We start from the raw sequence: 23,104 nt of genomic DNA, 5'->3' as shown, positions 1-23,104 counted from the left end.
TGAGCTGTGCATAGTGGAGCTGTAAATATAGGTAATTGATAATATGTGTCTTGAAGATTGGAGCAATGGTATTCAAGATATGAAAATTTGAGACACTTACAATTACACTGTGAAAAATTAAGCTACAAAGAGTTAAGCAATAATCATTTTTGAGCAATGTACAGTTCTGCTACAAACAGTGAAATAGCATTTGGGCTTTGACCATTTAAGCTATGACCATTTAAATTGCGATCATTTGAGCTATGATTAGTTATGCTATTTAGAAGTTGAGCTATGAGTATTAGAGCTATGAAACTAGTTTAGTACACGAAGCTGGATGATAAGTAGTGAAAAGATATCTGAAAATGTCTCATATTAACATGAAAAAAATGTCTCATATTAACATAACATTATCAGCATTTTGTGGACTTAGCAGACAAACACTTTCCCATCAAGTAACAACTGATGAAACTGTTTAAAACTGAAATTAAATAGCTATACAATACTGCACATTTGTAACATTGCTTTTCATTGGATAATCATAACGTTTAGTATAGTTTTATATATGAGCTGCTGTCAATTCATGAAGAAATCTCACTTTTTTTGTCTAAAAAAGGAAGTTTGCTATATTAGAAATTTGTTAAAAATATTCCTGACAGGTTATATGATCATATATAAATGGTGGTTTGCAATATAACCCTTGCCTAGTCCTCAGGTTATATTTTTAAACAACTTATAACCTGTCAAAAATCTCTATAACCAATAATATAAAATTGAATTTTAAAGTAACTAATAATTTTTGTTGTAATATGCTATAATAGATACCTGATTTACATCAAAGGAGAAACTGTTGAGATATTGACTGGCTGTGAGATCTAGATGTGTAAGGTAAGGACAAGATTGAACCAAGATCTGTATGTTGCTAATAACAACCTTTTGCCCTAACAAACTGAAAGATGATATAATGATTAGAAGGTTATCACATAACAAATTTAGTTTGATGCAAAGCATCACAGATGCTGTATATTTTTTTGTAATAAGACTTTAAAGAAGTAAGGTCATTTAAACATAATAGGATTATCGGCTCTTTTGAAATAGTATCACAATTAACATGTATACCAAGTTTAAAGTGAATAGCTTTTATAATTCCTGAGAAAATGGATCTTAATGAAAAGGTTAACCAATGCCAATGAAAGGGTCATTGCAAAAGCTCCATAATTTAAAAAAAAAAAATGGAGCTAACAATATGTTAACATACAAAAAGTTTCTATAGAATTAAAACATATTAGCCGCGTCACAACAAAACCAACATAGTGCGTCTGCTACCATCATGGATCCAGACCAGCCTGCTCATCCGCGCAGTCTGATCAGGATCCATGCTGTTCGCTATCAGTTTCTCTACTTGTAATAGGCTCGGTAAGCGAACAGCATGGATCCTGATCAGACTGCGTGGTTGCAAACGAATTATGTTGGTTTTGTCGTGACAGGGGCTCATTTTAAAGTAAATTTTAAAACAACAATCCCAAGGGTTTGTAAAACCGGAGAATGCGGGGCTGGGGATCTGAATGTTTTAATCCGGGAATTCTAACTTCTTCAAACCCTTAAAAAAAAATTTTAACAACTTAAATTTAAAAATTTAAAGAAAATTTGTTAAAACTGATTTTTCCCCTATTAATAAAAAATTATTGGGTTTCTTGGAAACTTTTGGGTATTTTGGGTTATGGAAATTTTTTTGGTTTAAAAAGGAAACACCAAAAAAAATAACTTTGGAAAAAACAAGGGCTAAAAGGACAGCCTTTTGAGATAAAAATGACACAAGTTTCCAAAATTAAGGAAATTACAAATTTTCATTTTTAATTCTTTGGATTTTTAATTAAAAATTAAACAAATGTCTTGAAAACAAAGTAAAATAAAAGGGGAATTTTGAGTAAAACCTTGGGCTAGGAATAAACTTAATTTAACCATTAGCTCTGATTTACCTGGTCATGCTGATTGCAAATTACATATCATCATGTATCAATTAATTAAAGTTTTCTTGGAATAACAATTAAGATCATAAAATATAAAACTTTAATTACAGTTACACCAAGTTCTTGACTCATGATACTAGCTTTAGATTAGTTCAAGACAAAAGTCAGAACTGAATATAAAAATTACAAAAAGCAATAACTACATGAAAAATACGAAGGGCAATAACTCCAAATTATGCACACACAAAAAAGAAAAGAATTACAGTTTTATTTCAAGTGTGTACAATTTTGAAGGTTTTTTTATATTGTTTTTTCTTTTCTTTTACAATAAATTGGTTACAGAATATAACTGCTCCTTAAGAGAATTGCAAAATCATAGTACTGTATCTAATTGAAATGCTCTTATATATACAATACAAGTGATATCAATAACTTAGAATTACCTGTCTATAACAAGTTGTGTGAGACGTGACTGGAAAGAGACCAGTTCATTGATAGAACCAGCCTGTATGTAATTATTGTCATGTATCTCCAGTGTTTGTAGACATGTACATTTGGCACATATTGCATTCACTAAAATAACAGATAATAGTGATACTAGGTAATATATTCCTTTACTTATATAAGGAAAAAATTCAAACACTCAAATATTGTACATGACTGTAGGTCACATAAAATCTTACAATGTAAGTTCCTGATTTATAAGCTTTATCATAGGTAGATGATAAGAAATTGAAGTAAATTCATTCAAATTTGGGTAACAAAAGAATGTAAGGTCAACATTATGTTACTGCATAAAAACCTTATTTTTAAAAGGAAAAAAACTTTTCTTTATTTTTAAAAGGGGAGTGATTTTTGCAAAAAATTTAGTAAATTGAAAACCCTTATATCCGGGAAAATTAAAGATAAAATTTATTAAATTTGTAAAAAGGGGAATTTGGGGAAATTTAAAAATATAAATTTTACCAGACATGTGGGTTTATTTTGTGCTATTGTAACTCAAAGATGTGATATTCTTGTACAACTTTTTTAAAAAACTCCACCCATGAACCCTGTCGGCACTGTGAGATTTGCTCGGGGTTTTGTTTCACCAGCTTTTTCTTCCTCATTATAAATTCTTTTTCCTCTTTTCCACCTTTCCCCCAAAAAACAAATATTATAAACATTTTACACAAAATTCAAATATGCTTCATTTCTTGAAAACATAAATTATTTTTTCAAATTTAATTTTTTTCCTTTGGTAACCCGGGCTTTTTTACCGTATAAAATGTATTAAATGTAGTGTGTAAAATTGGTTCAGACGATGACTAATTTTATGAACACTGTATTTTATTTGTATGAAATTATCCATATCACCTGTTATGTATCGCTCACGGTATATCATTCACTGAATGGTGTATATCACATTTTGTATATCATACATGCTATATCACTCACTGTTAATCACTGATTGAATATCCCTCACAGTATATCACACACAGTATATTACTCAATGTACATATATATTACTTATTGTATATATTTCATTTCACATCACTCCATGTATACCTTTCACAATATAAATTTATTTCTTTTAAATTTCAGGACATTTTTTTTATGTACAAATTTTTTAACTTTTTTTTTTCTTTGATAAACCCCCCCCCCCCCCCCCCCCCCAAAACAACAAACTAAAGCTAATTGTAATATTTCAGTTAAGCTTTAGTGATAAAATATGTGAACATACCCCATATTATTTGCCATCCTGATGTTGTCAGAATCATCCTCACTGAGAATATCTCCAAGAATTACATGAACTGCAAGAATTTATAAACAATAGTTAACAAAATAATATTGATACAAATTCCAATAAACGTTAGTATATCCTGGTATTTTTTTAGAATGGACTAGCAGTACTTTGACTTTGTAACTGTCTTCTGTTTATTTAAATGAAAGATTTCGATATTTAATGCCTAGCCTGTTAGCAGCAACAGATACATGTATAACCAGTGCAAAAAAGAGAAAAACGGAATCCCTCAAGAACACCCAAAATGACAAAATTAAATATGTTGAAGGCTCAGTTTGATTTACTCTGTTTGTGCCATCCAGTTAGAACATATTTTGAAATGTTCCCGTAAAAATGATGAGTGGTCATGAAAGATGGACCTGTTCATTTAAGATGTTTAGTGACATAATGTTTAAACAGGCCACAGTAAAGAGTTTAGGCATACTGCAAACAAAGTTTAGACTGTCATTAAACTTCTGGCATAAGCAAGTCATTATCATCACTAACATTCAAACTTTAACAATTGATAACATAGTATTCAATGTTTTACCTGCATTTGGAGTTTTGTGTAAAATTTGTATTATTTTTTCAGCATCTGGAACAGCACAGTTTCTGAAGTCTAACACTTGTAAACCTAACCTGAACACAGAAAATAACAATATTATTAATTAATCAACACATAATTATTCTAAAATATCATAGACAAGAGCTGTCCGTAAGACAGCGCGCTCGACTTTTTTATTGCTTGCCAATAAAAAAAGTTTTTGCAGTAAAAGGCAATACAAGAATCTCTGTATTTTTAAAGTGAACAATGGCCATGAGCATTAAGATATTTAGTGAAGAATTATTTATATATATATTATTTACTTGTCCACCAATCAAATAGGCGAGATAAAATGTGAAATATGCATATACTACTGATTTTAATTTCAAGTACAAAAAGAGAAAAATAACTAGTTGTTTGATACCCTTGAATATTACAGCAATGTTTATATGACATAATTTATGGTAAAGTGAACAAGTGGATAGGAATGAATTTTTTTAGATTTTTTAAGTTTTTTAGTGCTTGCCTATAATACAAAACATTGACAGTTAAGGGCCATAATTCAAATAAAATCTTTGACAGAATTACCTTCTCCTGGACATGTTTGGGAATCATGATTGTAAACAAGTATTCCAACTTTCAAATTAATATCTCAAACAGTTCAGTCAAAAAGTGGACTGGTACTAAAAACTTAACCAAGATTCTAAGTCGATAAAAGGCCTTAATTTTTAAAACAAATCCTTGACAGAGTTTACCTTCTCTTGCGTACAGATGGGGGTAATGATGTGAAATAGCATTAAAAGTTTCAAAGCAATATCTCAAAGGGTTAAGGCAATAAGTGGATTTTACCCATATTCAATGTATTTTCTAAGTCAAAAAGGGGCATAATTCTGTCAAAAACCTTGACAGAGTTATGTCCTCTTGTCTGTTGATGAAGGTCGTGATGGTAAACAAGTATGGTCAGTTTCAAAGCAATACCTCCAATGGTTTTGAAATAAAGTGAGGTGGTACAAAAAACTTAACCAAGCTCAATACACTTTCTAAGTCAAAAAAGGGCCATAATTCTGTCAAAAACCTTGACAGAGTTATGTACTCTTGTCTGTAGATGGAGGTTATGATGGTGAACAAGTATGGTAAGTTTCAAAGCCATACTTGTAATACTTCTGAAATAAAGTGGGGTGGTACGAAAAACTTAACCAAGGTGTGACGCCGACGCCGACGCCGGGGCGAGTAGGATAGCTCCCCTTTTCATAGAAAAGTCGAGCTAAAAATAAACAAGAAATACATGTGACAATGATATTCCAAAGAAAAGAGCACAAAATGATGTATTTGCATGTTTAATGTTACACATGAGGAGAAAAATCTGAACTCTAAAGCTCATGATAGCGATCTTACATTTATAAAGCATTGTTGTACCACAATGTAGTACACTGTAAGTAATTCAGAGTCACAGATATTGACTAGAAAATCTACTCAGACAAATGTATGTATAAACAGCTAGATATTTACTAAGACAGTTACATGGACAACTAACAACCATTGTTATTTATCTCCTTGTAATATTTTGCAGTAAAACCATCGTTTTGAATATTCTACTACTTTTCAAACAAAAATAAAGTATAGCTGAATAAGATGAAAACATAATACAATGTACATGCCGACTGTTAATAGCAGTGAAATGGTAACATATTCATCAATATGTAATGTATAGGCAATATTCTATAAACATAATTATATTCTGTTGTATTTTACAATTTCAGGGTGGCTAAATAACTATGTGACAATGCAGTGTACAGGATTAGTTTACCTACCATAGTGTTGCTGAGGAGCAAACTTCTCTGAATTTTGTACAAGTGGAGGATACTTGACAAATGTCATTCCAGTCTAGAAATTTAAATATTTCTAATAACACTCCTGCTGGCATGTACTCTAATAAAGATAGTACACTGTAATTAAATAAAATACAGTTGTATAAATAATGTTGTTTATATAAATATATAGAGCATAAAAGATGAATTATCATTGTATATGAATCATTTCATATCCTGTTTTTCTATAAAAAACAATCAATATAAAATGTTTTTGTAATATTATTCTATGCATGATAATAATAGGGTAATATATTGTCTTGAAATTAATTTATTTACTTTAAGCATTAAAAACTGATTATGCTTTGTTTACATTTAGAACAATCTATTTTCAGCTCTTATCTCTAAGCATCAACATAACAACATGTCACTGGTTATTAGATCAGTACGTGTGTGTGTGTTTGGGTTTGTTTACCCTCGCCACCGGAAAGAGACCATATGGGCGAGCATATACTTCATTTATAACCTTTTAAAAAGGGGGAGCTGATGTTTAATTACTTATTGTTATATCCGTACATGTGTTTATGTGCATACCATATCCCCCATGACAGGGTAGTCTCTACGTACAACCTCTGCCATGGGAGGAAGATGGGGCAATCCCATACTAAGATTAAGAATTCTAAAATTAAATTATTAAAAAGCACTTATTTTAAAATTGGCCAAGACGTTTATAGAAGTTACCGTCTTTTATAACTGGTCTATCTAATATTTAGTATAACTAAAAATTTTAAAATATTACCTATAATTGTAGAGTTCGCATACTTGCGAAGAAGGCATGTCAGGAACGTTTTCTGACCAATTCATTGTGGGCTAAAAGTTATTTATGTTGGTTTCTATTTAAATGTTATAAACCGTATACATTGGGATGCATATAATTAATTACATGTTTGTAATTAGCAGAGTTTGTTTTAAATTTTGTAATTTTTGTAAGTTCTACCGAACACCCGCTTTATAAAGTTAATTTTGATTGGTTTAGAGAGGATTGCCTCCTTTGTTCTCATTGGCCGAAAATTCTCTGTTTACAAAATAAGGAGGTCAATCCGATTTTGTGATATTTTGCAAATTTTCTTAATTTTTGGATTGACCTATATCGACAGGTTTGTCGCGCGGACTGGATAGAAATTTTGCGGGTGCCCGTTGCATCCAATGTATACGTGTTTTTACCAACTTTATTTCAAAATTAAAACAAATATGATAGTTAAAATGTGGTGGAAACGGCCTTATCTATTTATCACTGTCTCATGGTCTATAAATTATTATGCATCTAGATATCACACATAATAATTAATCTTCTATTACTTAAACAATTCATAGAAGAATAAGAAAAAATCTAAGTCCCAAATATGGCTAATAATAATAACTTGGTTACCCATAATGTGATGAGATAGTCTTTATGTAACATATTTAAGAAAATCTCATGCTTGAGTGTACCCGTGATAAACGTATTGCTCCATATGGGGGCACGGGTTCACGTTTACTAGTATTAAGGATACTAGTTTATATATACAGGAATAAAAAGATAGATAATAAATAACACGGGGCGGGGGGCAAAGGGATATATACAATATGGAGTCTTTTTTGACATTATGGGTAATCTGTAGCCAGCACTTCCCAATTTTGATAATAACCATGAGACTGTATGGTAAAAATAGTCTAGTGCACAGCCTATTTAAGAAATTATTCAATTAAAATTACATAGCAATAAAATTACAAAATAGATAAATAAATAAACTTCGTAATAGCACCGTTTCACGGCCACTTATTAGGGCCACTTTTAAAAATAAACACTTAAAAATAGGTTATGTACACTTTATACAATGGCTGTGCACTGACTCAAAAATTTAAAATATAAAATATTTGTCCAAACTAACATACAGTATACTATACTGTAGTATATAGCTTAGGCAACTACCCCTCGCGTATTGTTTATATGTTCGCGTCATAACCTAATATATCAAAAAAGTTTTGTCTAGTTAGACTACCTAATATTTATCTTATAAAGTTTCATTTTACGGCATTGATTATATTTTAATACATTCGCCTTTTTGCTGGAGAAAATGTGAGCTCGCGGACAGCGCACTGATAGATCACTCAAACCTTCTTCAGAATCGGATAGATGGACCAACCACCACATATAATGATGTTAAACGAGACGAAAAGTATTTTAAATTTACGAAAATAGAAGAGGATAAACCTTTTACTGTACACGATAATTGTGACCAATCATATTGTTGTATTTCTGTTAATTTGAGAATACTTCAATTTCATTGGTTGTTGGAAAATACCATAGAAGAAAATATGATAAATTTCTTCGCGAATACCTTATTTTATGAGCCCATAATTTTATTGATGGGGACATATTTATAAAAGAAACCATTTTTCTACAATGTCCAGCATTATTATTTAATGAAAAAGTGTTTGATTTTGTCAGATCTTATTCATATTATAAGATCTGATACCCCATTTTCTTCTTTTCGTGTTGGATAGAAAATGAGGTGAATTAACCTATTGGATACGTCAATTTGTACATTCGATAAATTTTTATTCTGATATTGAAATAGCTTGAAAATTGTTTTCTACAATGTACGTTGTATGTGTTAAATGATAAAATATTCCAAAGCATTATATCTGATCTATACAATCAGATCTGATATGTCATTTTCTTCTTTCGGTGTCGGAAAGATAGAAAATCTAAATTTGAAAATGTGATACAAAATGCTGTATATGTAGTAAATTATACATTAAAAGGCAAAATAGTCTATAGTTATAGATCTTGTATCACTATAAACTGAAATAACGTCAATTTTTAAATTAAATATTAACCATTTAGTCGAAAATCTACTTTATCGTTATTTCATGCCGAACATGGGATTTGATACGTGCTCTCTCATTGGTTGAGAGCATTTGTCTCCTATGCGGCCATTGGTCCATTTACTATCCGATTCTGACTTCAAGCTCAAGACTTTGACCTATGACCCCCTCAGGAATGTGGCATAAACAAAGATTTGTTTACATTTTGTGCTGTACACTATGTAGAGCTTTTAGACCCTATTTATATTAAAAATTTGATTTTTTAAGATATAAAAAGTAAAATACATTTAAAATAATTGCCACTAATCCTTATAGATATATTGGTAACACAATTATATTCATTTTACCTTATTAATTTGTTTGAATTCATTCGGGTTGAGAGTTTTTAAAGGTATACTTTTAGATTTGAATCAAATAATTAATTGCTGTTGGAATTTGCCATGAATACAGCTGGTAACGGGTATTTTCCCGATGTAAGGCCAGTCCACACGCTCAGGTCAACCCGTACCAAAACTGTTATTTATAAAAATATGTTATGAAAAGAAGAACAGATGGAACTATGTTTGATGAATAGATATATTTCAAAATTTATTGACAAGGGAACCTGGAGTCAACCAGAGCTCCTCCCCGGTAACGTAGGATACTAGTATCCCCCCTCCCTGTTGAGACAGGGCGCCGCCGGGGTGCCCGAGACAGTCTTCTGCCGTCCTTCCCCTGATGGAATGGGCTGAAGGACAGCATAGGCTTTCTCTGAACCCCTGCCTTACCATAAATAGTCAGTTCTATTATTAGTTAAGATATGAGGTAAAGGTTAAGAGTCTGTTTGTTGTTTATTGCCAGGGGGAGAGTAGATAACTCCTGTTATTTAGTTGTTTTTTATAAAATTGGCCGAAGATTTTCTTAAATAACGTATATTAACTGATTGTTTGATGGTTTTATTCCGAAACACCCTTAAAAGTTTATACATTAATAAATTTTGGAACATTTTAATGTGTTTAGGTTAAATTTGTCTATTGAAATGTCAATAAAGTAAAAATATAGTATCAGATTATTAGTTAAAGTTTTCTCCCTTGGACTGTTATTAACCAATATATAGGAATTATTGCAAATCATTATGGAATTATATATCATAGGAAAATGGCTATAAATATTTTATTTCTCAATGGATTTTGTTGGGGTTTTCTTCTTTTAGTCCATTATATGTATCTGTTATTTAAAAAATAGAGTTTATGATAGTTATCTTACTCTTTCTTAATTATTGGAGAGTTATATTTGTATAAAATTATCTAATTTTAGAATATTTGGGTTTGATTTTGGGAAAGTTACCCATCATAGGAAAATTTCTATATCTTTTTTAGTTTTTAATGAATTCTTTTGGGGTTTTCTTATTTTATTCAATAAGATATGTCTATTAATAAATACTGTGGTTTAATTTTGATTAATATATTAGATTTCAGATCATAGAAGGTTAAGATTTCTTTATTTTAGTACTTTGGTGTTAAATTTGTACTAATAACCTATTACAGGTAGAATGATGTTATATTTTCATTTATTAGTCAATTTGTTTAGGAATTTTCCTGTATGTTATGTGGATGAATCTATTAATGTTTAAAGATGATTTGGGATGGGTTATCTACTCTATTTCATTTTATTGTGGGTATATTGACATCTGTTACTAAACCGGTGTCAAGGGACTAAAGTATGCAAACTGGGTCCCTATTAACCTGTTATTGTGAGGTTATATTACCATATAATTATGGTTATATATAAATTGGTTATATATCTTAGATATTTAATTATGGTTATATATATTTTGGGTGAATAATTGTGTTACCTGAGGGGGACACGGGCACATTTCAAGTTGATTTATTAAATTTTATCTGTTAATTTACACTCAAGGATAAATATCTCAAGAGCCCCATATACATGGTTATGATGTTGTTTTGGGGGATTTAAAATGTTCTTTGCAGTAAATCCAAGCCCCACTGATCCAATGCGACCCACCAATTCTTGCCGCTGGGCTGCAAATTGGGGACATTCGATCAGTAGGTGGTCAGAACCATATCTCACTCCACATTGTGGGCAGGTCGGGTCAATTTTCTTAATGTACTGCCCCACACTACCAGGTAATAGGCTTGAGCCCAGTCTTAGCCGGCTAATGATTTTATCAATTTTGGTATTGTTTGAATATTGTTCGTTACCATAGATACCTATATGTGCTGGACACCAAACAATGGTTACCATTTTACCTACATTTAGGCATTTATTGTATAATATATAGATTTCTTGTAAAAGTTCTGGTCTTGACTGACTATTATTTGATTTCAGTGAGACCAATGATGATAGAGAATCAGAGAAAATGACAACTTTATTGTGATTGTTGTCATTTATCCAGCACAAAGCATTCCTAATTGCAAGTAGCTCAGCCGTATAGATGGATGTTTTATTTGTTAACCTGTCAATTTTTTCATATTGCTGGGAAGGGATTACTACGGCTGAAGCTACTTTGCCCGAGTCCGGGTCTTTAGATCCATCTGTGTATATATGTGTTTGACCTGAATATTTTTCATAGTATATTTGTACTTCTGATCTTGCGAGGTGCGGAAGATCAGTTTTGTTCACTATAGATGTTAGATGTGTATCAACTATGGGTGGCGAAAGGGTCCAGGGCGGAACCGCAGCAGGCCGCCGTTCAGCAATGTCAATACCTTTAAGGCCGCACCCCTCCGCCAGAAGGTCAGTACTGACCCCAAAGGGAAGGGCGGGGTCCTTAAACTTGGATTTACAGAAATAACCTTCCCCTAAAACACCATGCACGGGATTATTAGTCTTATTACTTTTAATCCGTGCATAGTATTTTAGGGTTTGTTCCTGTCTTCTCAAATGTAGTGGTGGTATACCGGCCTCAAGTTCCAGGTCTCGGGCTGGGGTAGATCCTAGGGCCCCCAGGGCCAACCTGAGAGCAGCATTTTGGATACGGTCCAATTTATTAAGGAAGCTGGGGCATGCACTAGAATAGATTTGTGCTCCATAATCTATTTTTGAACGTATTAAGGATTTATATAGTAGTAAAAGGCTATTTTTATCAGTGCCGAAATCTGTGCCTTTTAACATTCTCATGACATTTAAATCCTTTTGACACCTGTTGACCAGATCTTGAATATGTTGCCCGAAAGTTAATTTTTTGTCCAAAAGTATGCCTAAAAATCGGGCAACTTTAACAAATTGAATTGGTGTACTGCCTAAAGATACGTTCAAAGTGTGCTCTTTTTGATTTCCAAATAAAAAATTGCTACTGTTTTGGTCTCAGAAATTTTGAAATCCCCATTTTTTTGCCCATCCCCATAGAGAGTCCATGCCAGCCTGTGCACATTGGGCTAGTTTTACCAAATTGGACCCTGTCTTCCAACAGCTTGAATCATCAGCAAATTGGCTAATAACCATACCAGAGCCAGAGAGAGCCTCTGGTAGACCATTGATTATTATAGAAAAAAGCAACGGTGAGAGGATCGAGCCTTGCGGAGTGCCCCGCTCCACAGGCTCAAGGTCAGACATAAACCCTTCTACCCGGACCGATATCTTTCTGCCCTCAAGGAAGGACCTGATATACTGGAAGCAAGACCCTGTCACTCCATATTCTTTTAATTTAAATAATACTCCAAAATGCCATGTTAGGTCAAAAGCTGCAGTAAGATCCAGAAAAATTGCTAGCACTGAACGTGATCTGTTTTTTGCATAGGTCACGTCATGCTGCAGTCGAGCCAGCTGATCCAAAGTGCTCCTGCCCTTTCGGAAGCCAGATTGAAAGGGGTTAATTATATTTTTTGATTCTAGTAAATGTTCTAAACGTGCCTTGACCATTCCCTCAAGCAATTTCCCTGAGTGAGATGTAAGGCTTATTGGTCTGTAAGATTTTGGTTCATTTTTTATTTTTGCCATTTTTGTATATAGGAATGACAGTGGCCTCCCTCCAAGCATTGGGGTATATTCCCTCAGACCACACCCTATTGTATAGCCTTAACCATATTTCAAGCACACTGTCTGGTAGGTGCTTGAACATCTGGTAAGAAAGCACATCCTTGCCCGCGGCAGAATCTCGCCTCGCATTTAAGCAAGATTTAAGTTCCGAAAGACTGAATTGTAAATTAAGAGGCGAGTTATTTTCCCCCGGCTCATAGACCGAATCCTTGTTTTGTGTGACTCAAACTCTGCCTGATATTGAAGAGTTTCCGGTAACATGTTTGAGTCACTGGAGACCTGTTTGTAGTGCTTAACAAGGAATTGAGCCTTTTCTAGAGGTGTTTTGCTATATCATTATTTAATTTTAATAGTGGTACAGGATTGGAAGCTACACCTTTAATACTATTAATTTTTTGCCAAAAAATATTCTTGCACTACATTTTGTAACTGAGACAGTCTCACAAAAATTCTGTCCAGTTCTGTTTTTTAGCTTCCAATATTGTTTCTTTACATTTTAGTTCAGTTTGTTTGAGATTATTGAAATTTTCAGGACTTATATTTCTTTTTAGTTTATTTAAAGCTATTTTTCTATCCTGTACCACTTTCTTACATTCATTATTCCACCATGGGACAAGTTTGTGCCTTCTTGGCCTGGAAGATGAAGCCGGTATAGACAGCTCAGCCCTGTCTAGAATTTCTTTATTAAGTTTATTTAAAAAAGAATCAATATTATCACTGTAGACATCCTCATATTTAATTTGTTTAGTTAAGTTATGAAAAGTAGACCAATCTGCCTTTTCATAATTAAATTTAATTTGTTCACTTGAACTTTCTTTTTCAGGTATTTTTGAATTTATTGTGATAAATTGTGGGAAGTGATCAGAACCCATGTTATCATCCAAAATACCCCATGCCAAAGATGCCGAAAGTTTAGGGGTGGCCAATGTGAGGTCTATACAGCTATATATTACTCTCCATTTTTCTAACCTTGTTGGGGTGCCATCATTCATTAGTACTAACCCATTATTTTCTAACCATTTCCAGATATCCCTACCCCTCTTATTAGTATATGATGACCCCTAGAGCTGGTGATGAGCATTAAAGTCCCCAGTTATCACACATTCCTGTAGATTGTTATCTTGAGTAAGAGGTGCAATAATTTTACTCAGTGATAACTGGTCTGCCCCCTAGAGTACAGGTTAACCAGGGTGAAAGGGGGGCCATTTGTATGTATCTTAATGGCTTGTACTTCAAAGATCACTTCCCCTTGATCATTTGATGGATTATCTACAGTGATTACCTCATAGTTAATACTGTTTTTGATATAAATTGCTAATCCCCCTGCTATATTATTTTTTGGTGTGTTAGGACCTGAAAAAAATTTAAATTCTGACCTAAATCCCGGGATGGTCCTAACATAATTTTCTATAAATTTTGTTTCTTGTAAGCACAGGATATCAATTTGGGGGTTATTGTCTATTAAATGTTTTATTTCTACATGTTTATGACTACTACATCCTTGGATGTTAAATGATATGATATTGAATTGTCTAGACATGGTTGAGCTGTTTTGTTTTAACTAAATTTAGTTTGTTCCTAACAAAGGGGGACACACACATTTGATTAATTGACTTCCTGCTAGATTTTAATTTGTGGGGGGTGCCGGGGTCTCTATATCCCCCACCTATCATGGCGGCGCCACTGGAGGTCAGCTTTCGGTATACCTTCTTTTTTTAAATTGGGGATGCCGCAATTGTCTATTTCAGGTTTTAGGCCTAGTTGTGAAAGAAGAGTATTTTTAATAAAGATTTCTAATCTGTTTTTGGCCGGTTTACTTTTATTGTTTATAATGTCCCTAATTAATAGGGTCAAACAGTTAATATCTATATTTTTGACCCTATCATCATATTTGACCTGAATTTTTTCTTGTTTAACCTTGGGTGGGGGGTTAAAGATGTTTGACATGATTTATTGACATTTGGCGGCACCCGCAACTGACTCTTAAGGGGTGTGACCTCTATTTCACATAGGCCCGAAAGAGTTAGATTATTATAGCCCATTGGGGTGACTTCCCCCAATGAGCTGTTCATACAGGATGTATGGACTGAGACTATGGAGTCCTCCTCGGTGACATTGAACACTCCATTATCACTCATGGTTGGATCATCCATGAGAGATGAAGTGTTCTCTGTCCCCGCAGAGGGCCCCACAGTCTCTCTACCATTAGGGGTAGATGTACATTTGCCTCCAACTGTGGGGGTTTTGATATCGGTCCTCTGGTTCGAACCCCTGCTTGAAGTCATAATTGAATCTCCCTTACAGTGGTATGTTGGGGAGGGAGTCCCCACCCCCCCAACTAAGGAGATTTTAGGGAGAGACCCTTGGGGGGTCTTTGTTTTCACAATATCCCCATAGGATTTAATTGGGGACTTATTTGGTACCCCATTTCCCCCATATGGGGAAATGGGGGGAGTGAGCCCAGAGGGGGGAGATTCCCCCTCCACGCTCACTCCCAAAATATTTCCATTAACTCCAAGTTCCCCCCGCTCCCCACATGGGGAGCATGGGGTACGTGTATTTACCCCATTTCCCCATATTGGGGAAATGGGGGGAGATGGCATAGAGGTGGAATTTTCCACCCCCACTCCATCTCTCAATTCACCCATGCTCTCCCCACCCTCCCCCCTGTGGGGAGAACATGGGGGCTGGGTGTTAGTCATTTCCAGGGGGCGGACCGGGAGAAGGCCCCTATCCTCCTCTGCTTTTAGCTGTTCCAGCTCTTTATAGAACAGGGCAGTACTCCTAGACCTATACTTTACATAGGGATTTATGTCCAGTTTTCAAAAGTGGAGTTAAAGAATGACCTTTTCTTATTTTAGTGCTTAATAAGCCACACAGGATTTTTTTTTTTAATTCACATGGATAATTTCAGTGAAAATCTATGCTAGAGTCTTAATCATAAATCTAAACTATTATGACCCTGAAATGAAGACATGTGAAATTTCCAAGAATAACTTAAGTGATCGTAGAGACGGTAGTTACTTAAAACAATTTTAACTTACCCAGAAATGTTCATGTTCAAAAAGTGACATACCGGTAACTCATTAAAAATCCATGTTAGAGTAATGGGTCTCAAGAGTGGCAAAAGTGGCATGGGTATGTGATAATCAGTTATAATGAATTGTAGGGTTATATGTATTGGATAGTCATCTAAAATATGATGCAATTTAAGACTTACATGTATGTGAAATGTTTTAATGAATATCTTAATGGTTAAAATAAGGATATATACTGTTACAACCAAAATAAAAAATGACAACATCAATGATTTTACAGTATATGGTATAGCTAACAACTGTTATTATTTGAAAGTTTTAAAAAGATTAAAAGCATTTCAGTCCATGAATGTTTTTCTATAGGTTTATAGATTAACTTACTTGTCTTCTTCATCTGTTAAGTCATCTTTGCCTTCCATTCTAATTTTCTTTACCAACCAAAGGTGCTTTATGTTCTTTGCTGAAAAATATTTTTTTTTCAAAAGTTTTGATCACATGAACCGTTAATCTGTATTTGTGCGACTGCTTTTCAAAGAACATCAAAGACGCTGCAGACTTTAAACTAGATGCACTGAGCCATTTGTGCTCCTGATGTGTATTCATTCATTATATGCAAGTAAATTTACACACTGTCTATGTGACCTTGCGTGTACATGTAGTTACTGCCAAATATGGTTACACCGATTCATGATGTCAACTAATTAAACTCACAGGTGTTGTGTAAATTATGATCAATTAATTGTGATGTTTCTATCGATGAATTTACAGGGGCACTTATATAATGATCAATGAAATTCTATCCATCTTCCGTTAATGTCAAACCACTCGCGGGAACGTAGACATCATACAGTCTGCGCATCAAAAATCGCAAAAAAAGTTAAAAAGAGTTGTTTAAAAGAGGATAAAAGAATATTTAAAAATGTTAAAAACAGGGACTGGAAAACAAGGGTGAGACATGTTTGATGCACTCTATGGCTGCACTGAACAGCTCTGGCACTGAACTGCTCTGGGGTAGGGAAACTGCAGGGGATAGGTGGTCCCAGTGGTATACTGTCCTAGGAAAGAATGAGAATTTATAATAGTCTGAAGTTGTTGTGAATAACCTATAATATTAGGGATGGCCATAGCATGATGTTCAGGAAAAGGGTGTCAAATATTCTTCTATGGGGATAGCAACCAGACCATGGTGAATCTTACAGAGAAGGGATAACCTGGCATCTATACGTCTGAGTTCTAGTTTTCGAAGGTTAAGGGAGTGAAGTATGTCTGTGACACTAGAGGTCTGACCATAATCAAGCTTAATCCAATCGGGGGCTACTCTTCTTTGGACATTTTCGATTTAATCTATTTCAGTTTTGGTGTGGGGAGACCAACTTCGGGAACCATATTCAAGCTGGGGTCTGACAAACGTCTGGTAAGCAATAGACCTTATGGACTGGGATTAAACTTTATGTTTCTGCGTAGGAATCCTAAGGTTTGGTTTGCTTTCTTGGATGTCCTATGACTGTGAATATGGGCATCCCACATGAGGTTTTCTGATCAATCCATGCCTAGGTATTTAGCTGAGGTAACCGATTCGAATTGGACTCCATGAAGGTAGTATTGTATTGGGATAGGATGTTTCCTTTTTGCGATGTGGATAACTTGACAATTGGAAGTTGGAGGGTTGAAATTCCATATCCCACTCCAACTTTTCTAACCAATTTAGGTCATTTTGGAGGGTGACTGATTGGTTTGCAGACGTCAGAGCAATGTATATTGCAGTATCATCTGCAAACAAGCGGACCTGGGAATTTATGTTTTGTGGGAGGTCATTTATATAGGCGAGAAACAGGAGCCTCAGGGTCCTAGAACGGAGCCTTGGAGGACACCTGAGGATACTGGGATGGAGTTAGAGGAGCTGCCATTCAGCACAACAGACTGCAGTCTGTTATCTAGACCTATTTTAAAGTTTGACCTCTGATTGCATAGTCATGTATTTTCAGCAGTACTTTCTCATGGCTGACCTAGTCGAAAGCCTAACTGAAATCTAAAAGAATCAGATCTACTATACTGAGGTGACCAGGTCATTATCCAACATAACAAGTTGCGTAACACATGACCTTTTTTCCCTTAAATCACATTGGAGGTGGTAAAGGATGTTATGGTTGGTGAATTAAGTGTTTAACAATGGAGTTACAATTTTTATATCATGTCACATAAAAATAAAATGAAATGTGTTAATTGCAGTCCATATTGGCAGTAACTGTGTTAGTTCAAGTATCACCCGGAGATAATGATTAAATTTATTGACAGGCATTGGGAAACACGTAAATTAGACTAAAGATCTGAATATGTGGTAAGTAAAGAAGTATACACAGATGTTGATGTTTTCCTTTTGAGCCTTTGACATTTAACAAAATTTAAGCAACTAAGTATCACATATCGCCCAGTTGCTTAAGTCCTGATTATTACAATTATTAGGTTAATTGTGTTAGCTGATCATAATCAAGTTTTAGTTATATTATATATCTCAGGATAAATACAATGGCCTGAAAAGGGTAGTCAGACTATTCTCTCCCTTACCGTTTCCTTCCCTGACGTTTCCTCCCTGACGATTCTCTCCCTATTTTGGGGAAGAACCGTCTGCATAATTGCAAATATGCAGACAGTTCCCCCCCCACCCCCATTTTTATTTGTATATTATATTTAAAGTATTTAGATGTTAAATAAAATGGTAAGTTTATCATTAATTGATACAAATTAAAGAAAAAATATTTTATTGAAGTATTTAGATGTTAAAAATGGGTATATTTCAATGTGTTTAGTCATTAAAAATAATTATTGAATAATTAATTTGATAGGGATAATAATTAGATATTAATTATTGTGTTTTATTTTTTCTTCTACATTAATTTGATAGGGATAATAATTAGATATTAATTATTGTGTTTTATTTTTTCTTCTTCTTTCATCTTAAAGATTAAAAGTAAATATTTAAAAACATATTAATTGATTGTTTTTCATACCTGAAAAAAATTGCTTTGATGTTAAACTTATTTGATCTGTCTAAATAATAAGTGAATGTGCCTTTAATTAACACTTAAAATGTTGCAACAAACAAAATTTGTTTATTGATAAAATTTTGCTTATATAGAACAGAACAGAACAGAATATTTAATTGGCATTAAATACAAACAATATTTATCTTCCAATGATTCTACACTTGATAGGATGGAAGAGACACAAAATTCCAGAATGACTTTACCTTTCAATGTAAGAGACCAGCAGATTATTGATCAAGCTTATCCAAGTGTAACAGCAATTGTTGAGGAACCTCTGTCACAAACATTGATTGAAGAGCCTCAGGTTGAATTTACAGTGTTTGAAGAAGGCAGCAAAAGAGGTAAGCCTTTACTAGTGGCATCTGATGGGTATAGGTACTATGCAAAGAAAAGAGGAAAGAACTCAGTTCTGTGGTTTTGTTCAAGCCGGAGTGTTACGTGCAAGTGCTATGCCAGTGTGTTGCAGAAGGGAAGTGATTTTGTAAGGGGTAATAACTCTCACCAGCATGGGCCTGAGCCTTCTCTTAAAGACAGGGTTAACGTTTCTGTCAAAGTCCGTAAGGAAGCTAGAGAACAACCTTTCAAAAGTACCATTGAGATTGAAATTTCGCCCAGCTGAACCTAAAGACCTAGACTTTGTGGTTGATATGGACTTCCTTAAGTGTCCAGACTTTTTGGTGGTATTCCTGGTGCCACAGTGAATGGTTGTGTCTTCCATTTTACACAGGCTGTGTGGCGCAAGGTCCAAGAAGTGGGACTGAAGCCAGCATACTCTCGCCGGGCTACCATCTACAACTACATCCGTCAGCTTCTGGGACTTCCATTTCTCCCATACACCCATATTGAGCCAGCATTCCAAGAATTGTCATCTAGAGCAAACAGTGAACCTCTACATGACCTCATCTCCTATATGGAACATCAGTGGATGAACCACCCAATCTTCACCATTGAGTCATCGATGTGTATGGTCTTACCATCCGCACCAACAACGATTGTGAAGGTAATTCTTTTGTGAAAATATTTTTACAATGAACTTCTACATAAATAAATAAATGCACTTGACACACATGAGTTTAAAAATAACTAGCATTAATTTAAAAAAACAAAATTTTCTGATAAGAATTATTTTTATGATCAAACATTGTTGACTTGCATATAAATAGTGTGGAATACTGTATAATGTACTTAATGTTTCCATGGTATAATATTTTCAGGGTGGCACAACAAATTGAACCGAAAGGCTGGGGGCTTGAGCTTGTAATTTTACAGACTGGTACCTGTCTTACAGTGCGAGGCTGAAGAAGTGTCATATGAGTTGCGTCACCTAAGAGATGGTATTTCTACGCGTCGTGTTCGTCCAGCAGCACGCAAGATTGAGGAAAAGATAAGGGAGCTTTGGAAGAACTATTCTGCAGGGAATATTCAGACCAGTGAATTGCTTGAAGGCTGTGCCTCGGCATATGGTCCTCAGTGTGAAGAATAAACATTTCAGGTTGAAATAATGTGAAGTGATGAGTAAAAACTATTAAGAGGAGTGACATGAAGTTAATGTGGCTTTCTGTAAAAACTATTAAGAGGAGTGCTTGAAGTTAATGTGGCTTTCTGTGACTGTTTAATATAACAGACATTGTTTTTTGTATTAGAATTAAATTATCTTTTTTAATAATTTTGATATAATTTACATTTTTTGTGATATGATCATCAATGAGCTTTAAAATGAAAAATTTTCAATTCATGAAATTAATAACACTAAGCATAAATTCGAGTTAATTTTTGATTTCATATTTATTCTATTTCAATTATATCACCTTTTATTCATATAAATAAAAAAAGTCTAACTTAATTAACATATTTTAATTTCCTTGTAATTAATTTCAATAAAATTTATTAAAACTTCATTAATTTTTTACTCCAAGTCATATTTTTGTGATTGAAAATATTTAAGATCTCAGAAGAAATATCCAACAGAGCTGATTTGAACTTGGTATTATATATTGTTTCATGTTAATGACTACATGTTCTTTCAGAAATTTTGTATAAAAGTAAATGTGATTGCATACCAGTTGTTGCTTATTTGTTTTCTAAAATTTGTTACCACCCTATGTGCTATTTAAACAAATAATGAATATCAATAGATTGTTTTTTACAAGGATGGAATGTAAATAAGGAAAGTAGCGAAGTGTTAGATTTGTATAAAAACTTTAAAATTGTTTTTGGATACGAAGCATATTTAGATATTTTACCTAGTTCATTAAGATGTTACATCACTAGATTAAGAATTTCAGCACATGCTCTAAGAATTCAAACTGGAAGGTTTGCCAGAAATAGAATACCTAGAAACGAAAGATATTGCCAATGTTGCCATTCACTAGATTTAGAAGATGAATACCACTTTGTTATTATATGCCCTATCTATTCAGATTTACGTAAAAAATTTATAGCAAAATATTATTATATCAAACCAAGTGTATATAAGTTTTTAGAATTGTTACAAACAGAAAATAAGACTGATCTTTATAAATTAGGGTTATACTGTAAAAACGCAATGTCTATAAGAAATTCGATTATTAATATTACGAATTAGTGAAAAATTGTCTTGAAATATTAAACGTGCTATTAATTATATGCCTGTTAGTGTTTATATGGTTGCTTTGGTCAACCAGTCTGTGTTAGTTTGTATATATGTATGTTTATAGTTTGATGTTATAAATAAGATGTTATTTATTATAAGCTTAATAGTGTTTATATGGATGTTTCTGGTCAACCGCACAGTTCTAATTTAATAGATGATGAGTTATATTTAGTTGTGAAAATATATTATATATTATAAGTAAGCCAAACATTGTTGAAAAGATAGCAAACATTATATGGATGTTTCTGGTCAACCGTATAGTTCTAATTAAATAGATTATTAGTTATATGTCTTATGACTGTGCACAGTTAAGAAATGTATTAAGTAGATTATTTTGTCTTATGACCCAAGTTAGTCGTAAGGCTTTTTCTTAAATTACAACTTTGCAATCGAAATATTTTTTGGAATAGCCAATTGTTAACCTTCCCTTTCGTTTCGTTTAAGGTTAACTGTAGTTTTGGAGTACTATTCCCTTTCAATATAGTATATAGTGTGATACTATAGTTGGTAATTCACTTGTATCTGGTGTTGATTACGTATATATAAATAACTTTATTGCAAGTGGCACAATAATGTACATGTATGTGAAATTCACGCTATCTTTGTCAACATGTTCGTAACACAATATTAAACTATGTAATATATGTTAAACTGATTATGTCAAATCCTATACTGAAGGAAACAAAATAGATTAAACTGTTCACCTTCAAGAAATTTGCAGACTATCCATTGATTTTGTGATTGTATATATGTATGTATGAATGAATGTATTAATGTAAATGACTATGTACTTTGTATACGTCAAAATAAACTTTCTGTTCTGTTCTGTTCTGTTCATTAATTAACATAATTACAGGTGTATATCAGTCACTGTCCAATAATTAATCTCCTACAATGAAGGTGTTGATAGGATTAAAATACTTGAAAAAGGTGTAAAATTTACATGCACGAAATTCAGATAAACAAAACTTAAAAAAAACACTTAATTATCAAACACATTATTTTAATAACATTCATTAAGAAATATAACTAGATTAAGTCAAAACAAAAAAGATAACTTATAAAATAAAAATTGGGGGAGAACTGTCTGCATATTTCAATTTTGGGAGAGAATCGTCAGGGGAGGAAACGGTTAGGGAGAGAACCGTCAGGGGGAGGAACTGGAAAGGGAGAGAATAGTCCGTCATTCCCTGAAAAGTCCCATTATTCAGCTGTTCAGGTATTGGGAATAAAAATATTCTATTATCGTAAACTTAAAGATAACGTCTTGACTAAAAGTCGGTAGGTTTAAAGTTCTACAGTACTGCACCCTTAGCATATTAACATACTGCCTTAGTCTTTTCTTACATATTTAAGTTGATTGTTTTACCATGAAAAAAGTTTTACTTTCATTTTGACATGTCAATTTCCGGTGAATCAGTACCTCCTTTGTGAAGAGTAAGTACAAGGGATAAGCTCTTAAAATACTTTCTGAATAA

At 33.5% G+C, this 23,104-nt stretch overlaps 1 protein-coding gene across 1 annotated transcript in view; it reads right to left on the bottom strand.

The window, feature by feature from the left end:
* The window catches only part of LOC132752340 (uncharacterized), a 37,293-nt gene extending 14,232 nt beyond the window's left edge, over positions 1 to 23,061 (bottom strand). Inside the window, exons 1-7 of the mRNA XM_060742653.1 lie at positions 22,996 to 23,061; positions 16,332 to 16,410; positions 6,067 to 6,201; positions 4,262 to 4,350; positions 3,669 to 3,742; positions 2,393 to 2,454; positions 805 to 928 (exon numbers count right to left, since the gene is read on the bottom strand). Of these exons, the coding sequence (XP_060598636.1) occupies positions 805 to 928; positions 2,393 to 2,454; positions 3,669 to 3,742; positions 4,262 to 4,350; positions 6,067 to 6,201; positions 16,332 to 16,369 (522 nt within the window). The 5' untranslated portion in view covers positions 16,370 to 16,410; positions 22,996 to 23,061. The remainder of the gene's footprint in view (positions 1 to 804; positions 929 to 2,392; positions 2,455 to 3,668; positions 3,743 to 4,261; positions 4,351 to 6,066; positions 6,202 to 16,331; positions 16,411 to 22,995) is intronic.
* Between the last annotated feature and the right edge of the window lie 43 nt (positions 23,062 to 23,104).

The sequence above is a fragment of the Ruditapes philippinarum genome, unplaced genomic scaffold, assembly GCF_026571515.1.
Source record: "Ruditapes philippinarum isolate M1 unplaced genomic scaffold, ASM2657151v2 ctg606_1_1_1_1, whole genome shotgun sequence".
NCBI classification, from domain to species: domain Eukaryota; kingdom Metazoa; phylum Mollusca; class Bivalvia; order Venerida; family Veneridae; genus Ruditapes; species Ruditapes philippinarum.
The sequence above is the reverse complement of the archived record's forward strand: the minus strand, read 5'-3'. Positions and strand labels throughout refer to the sequence as shown.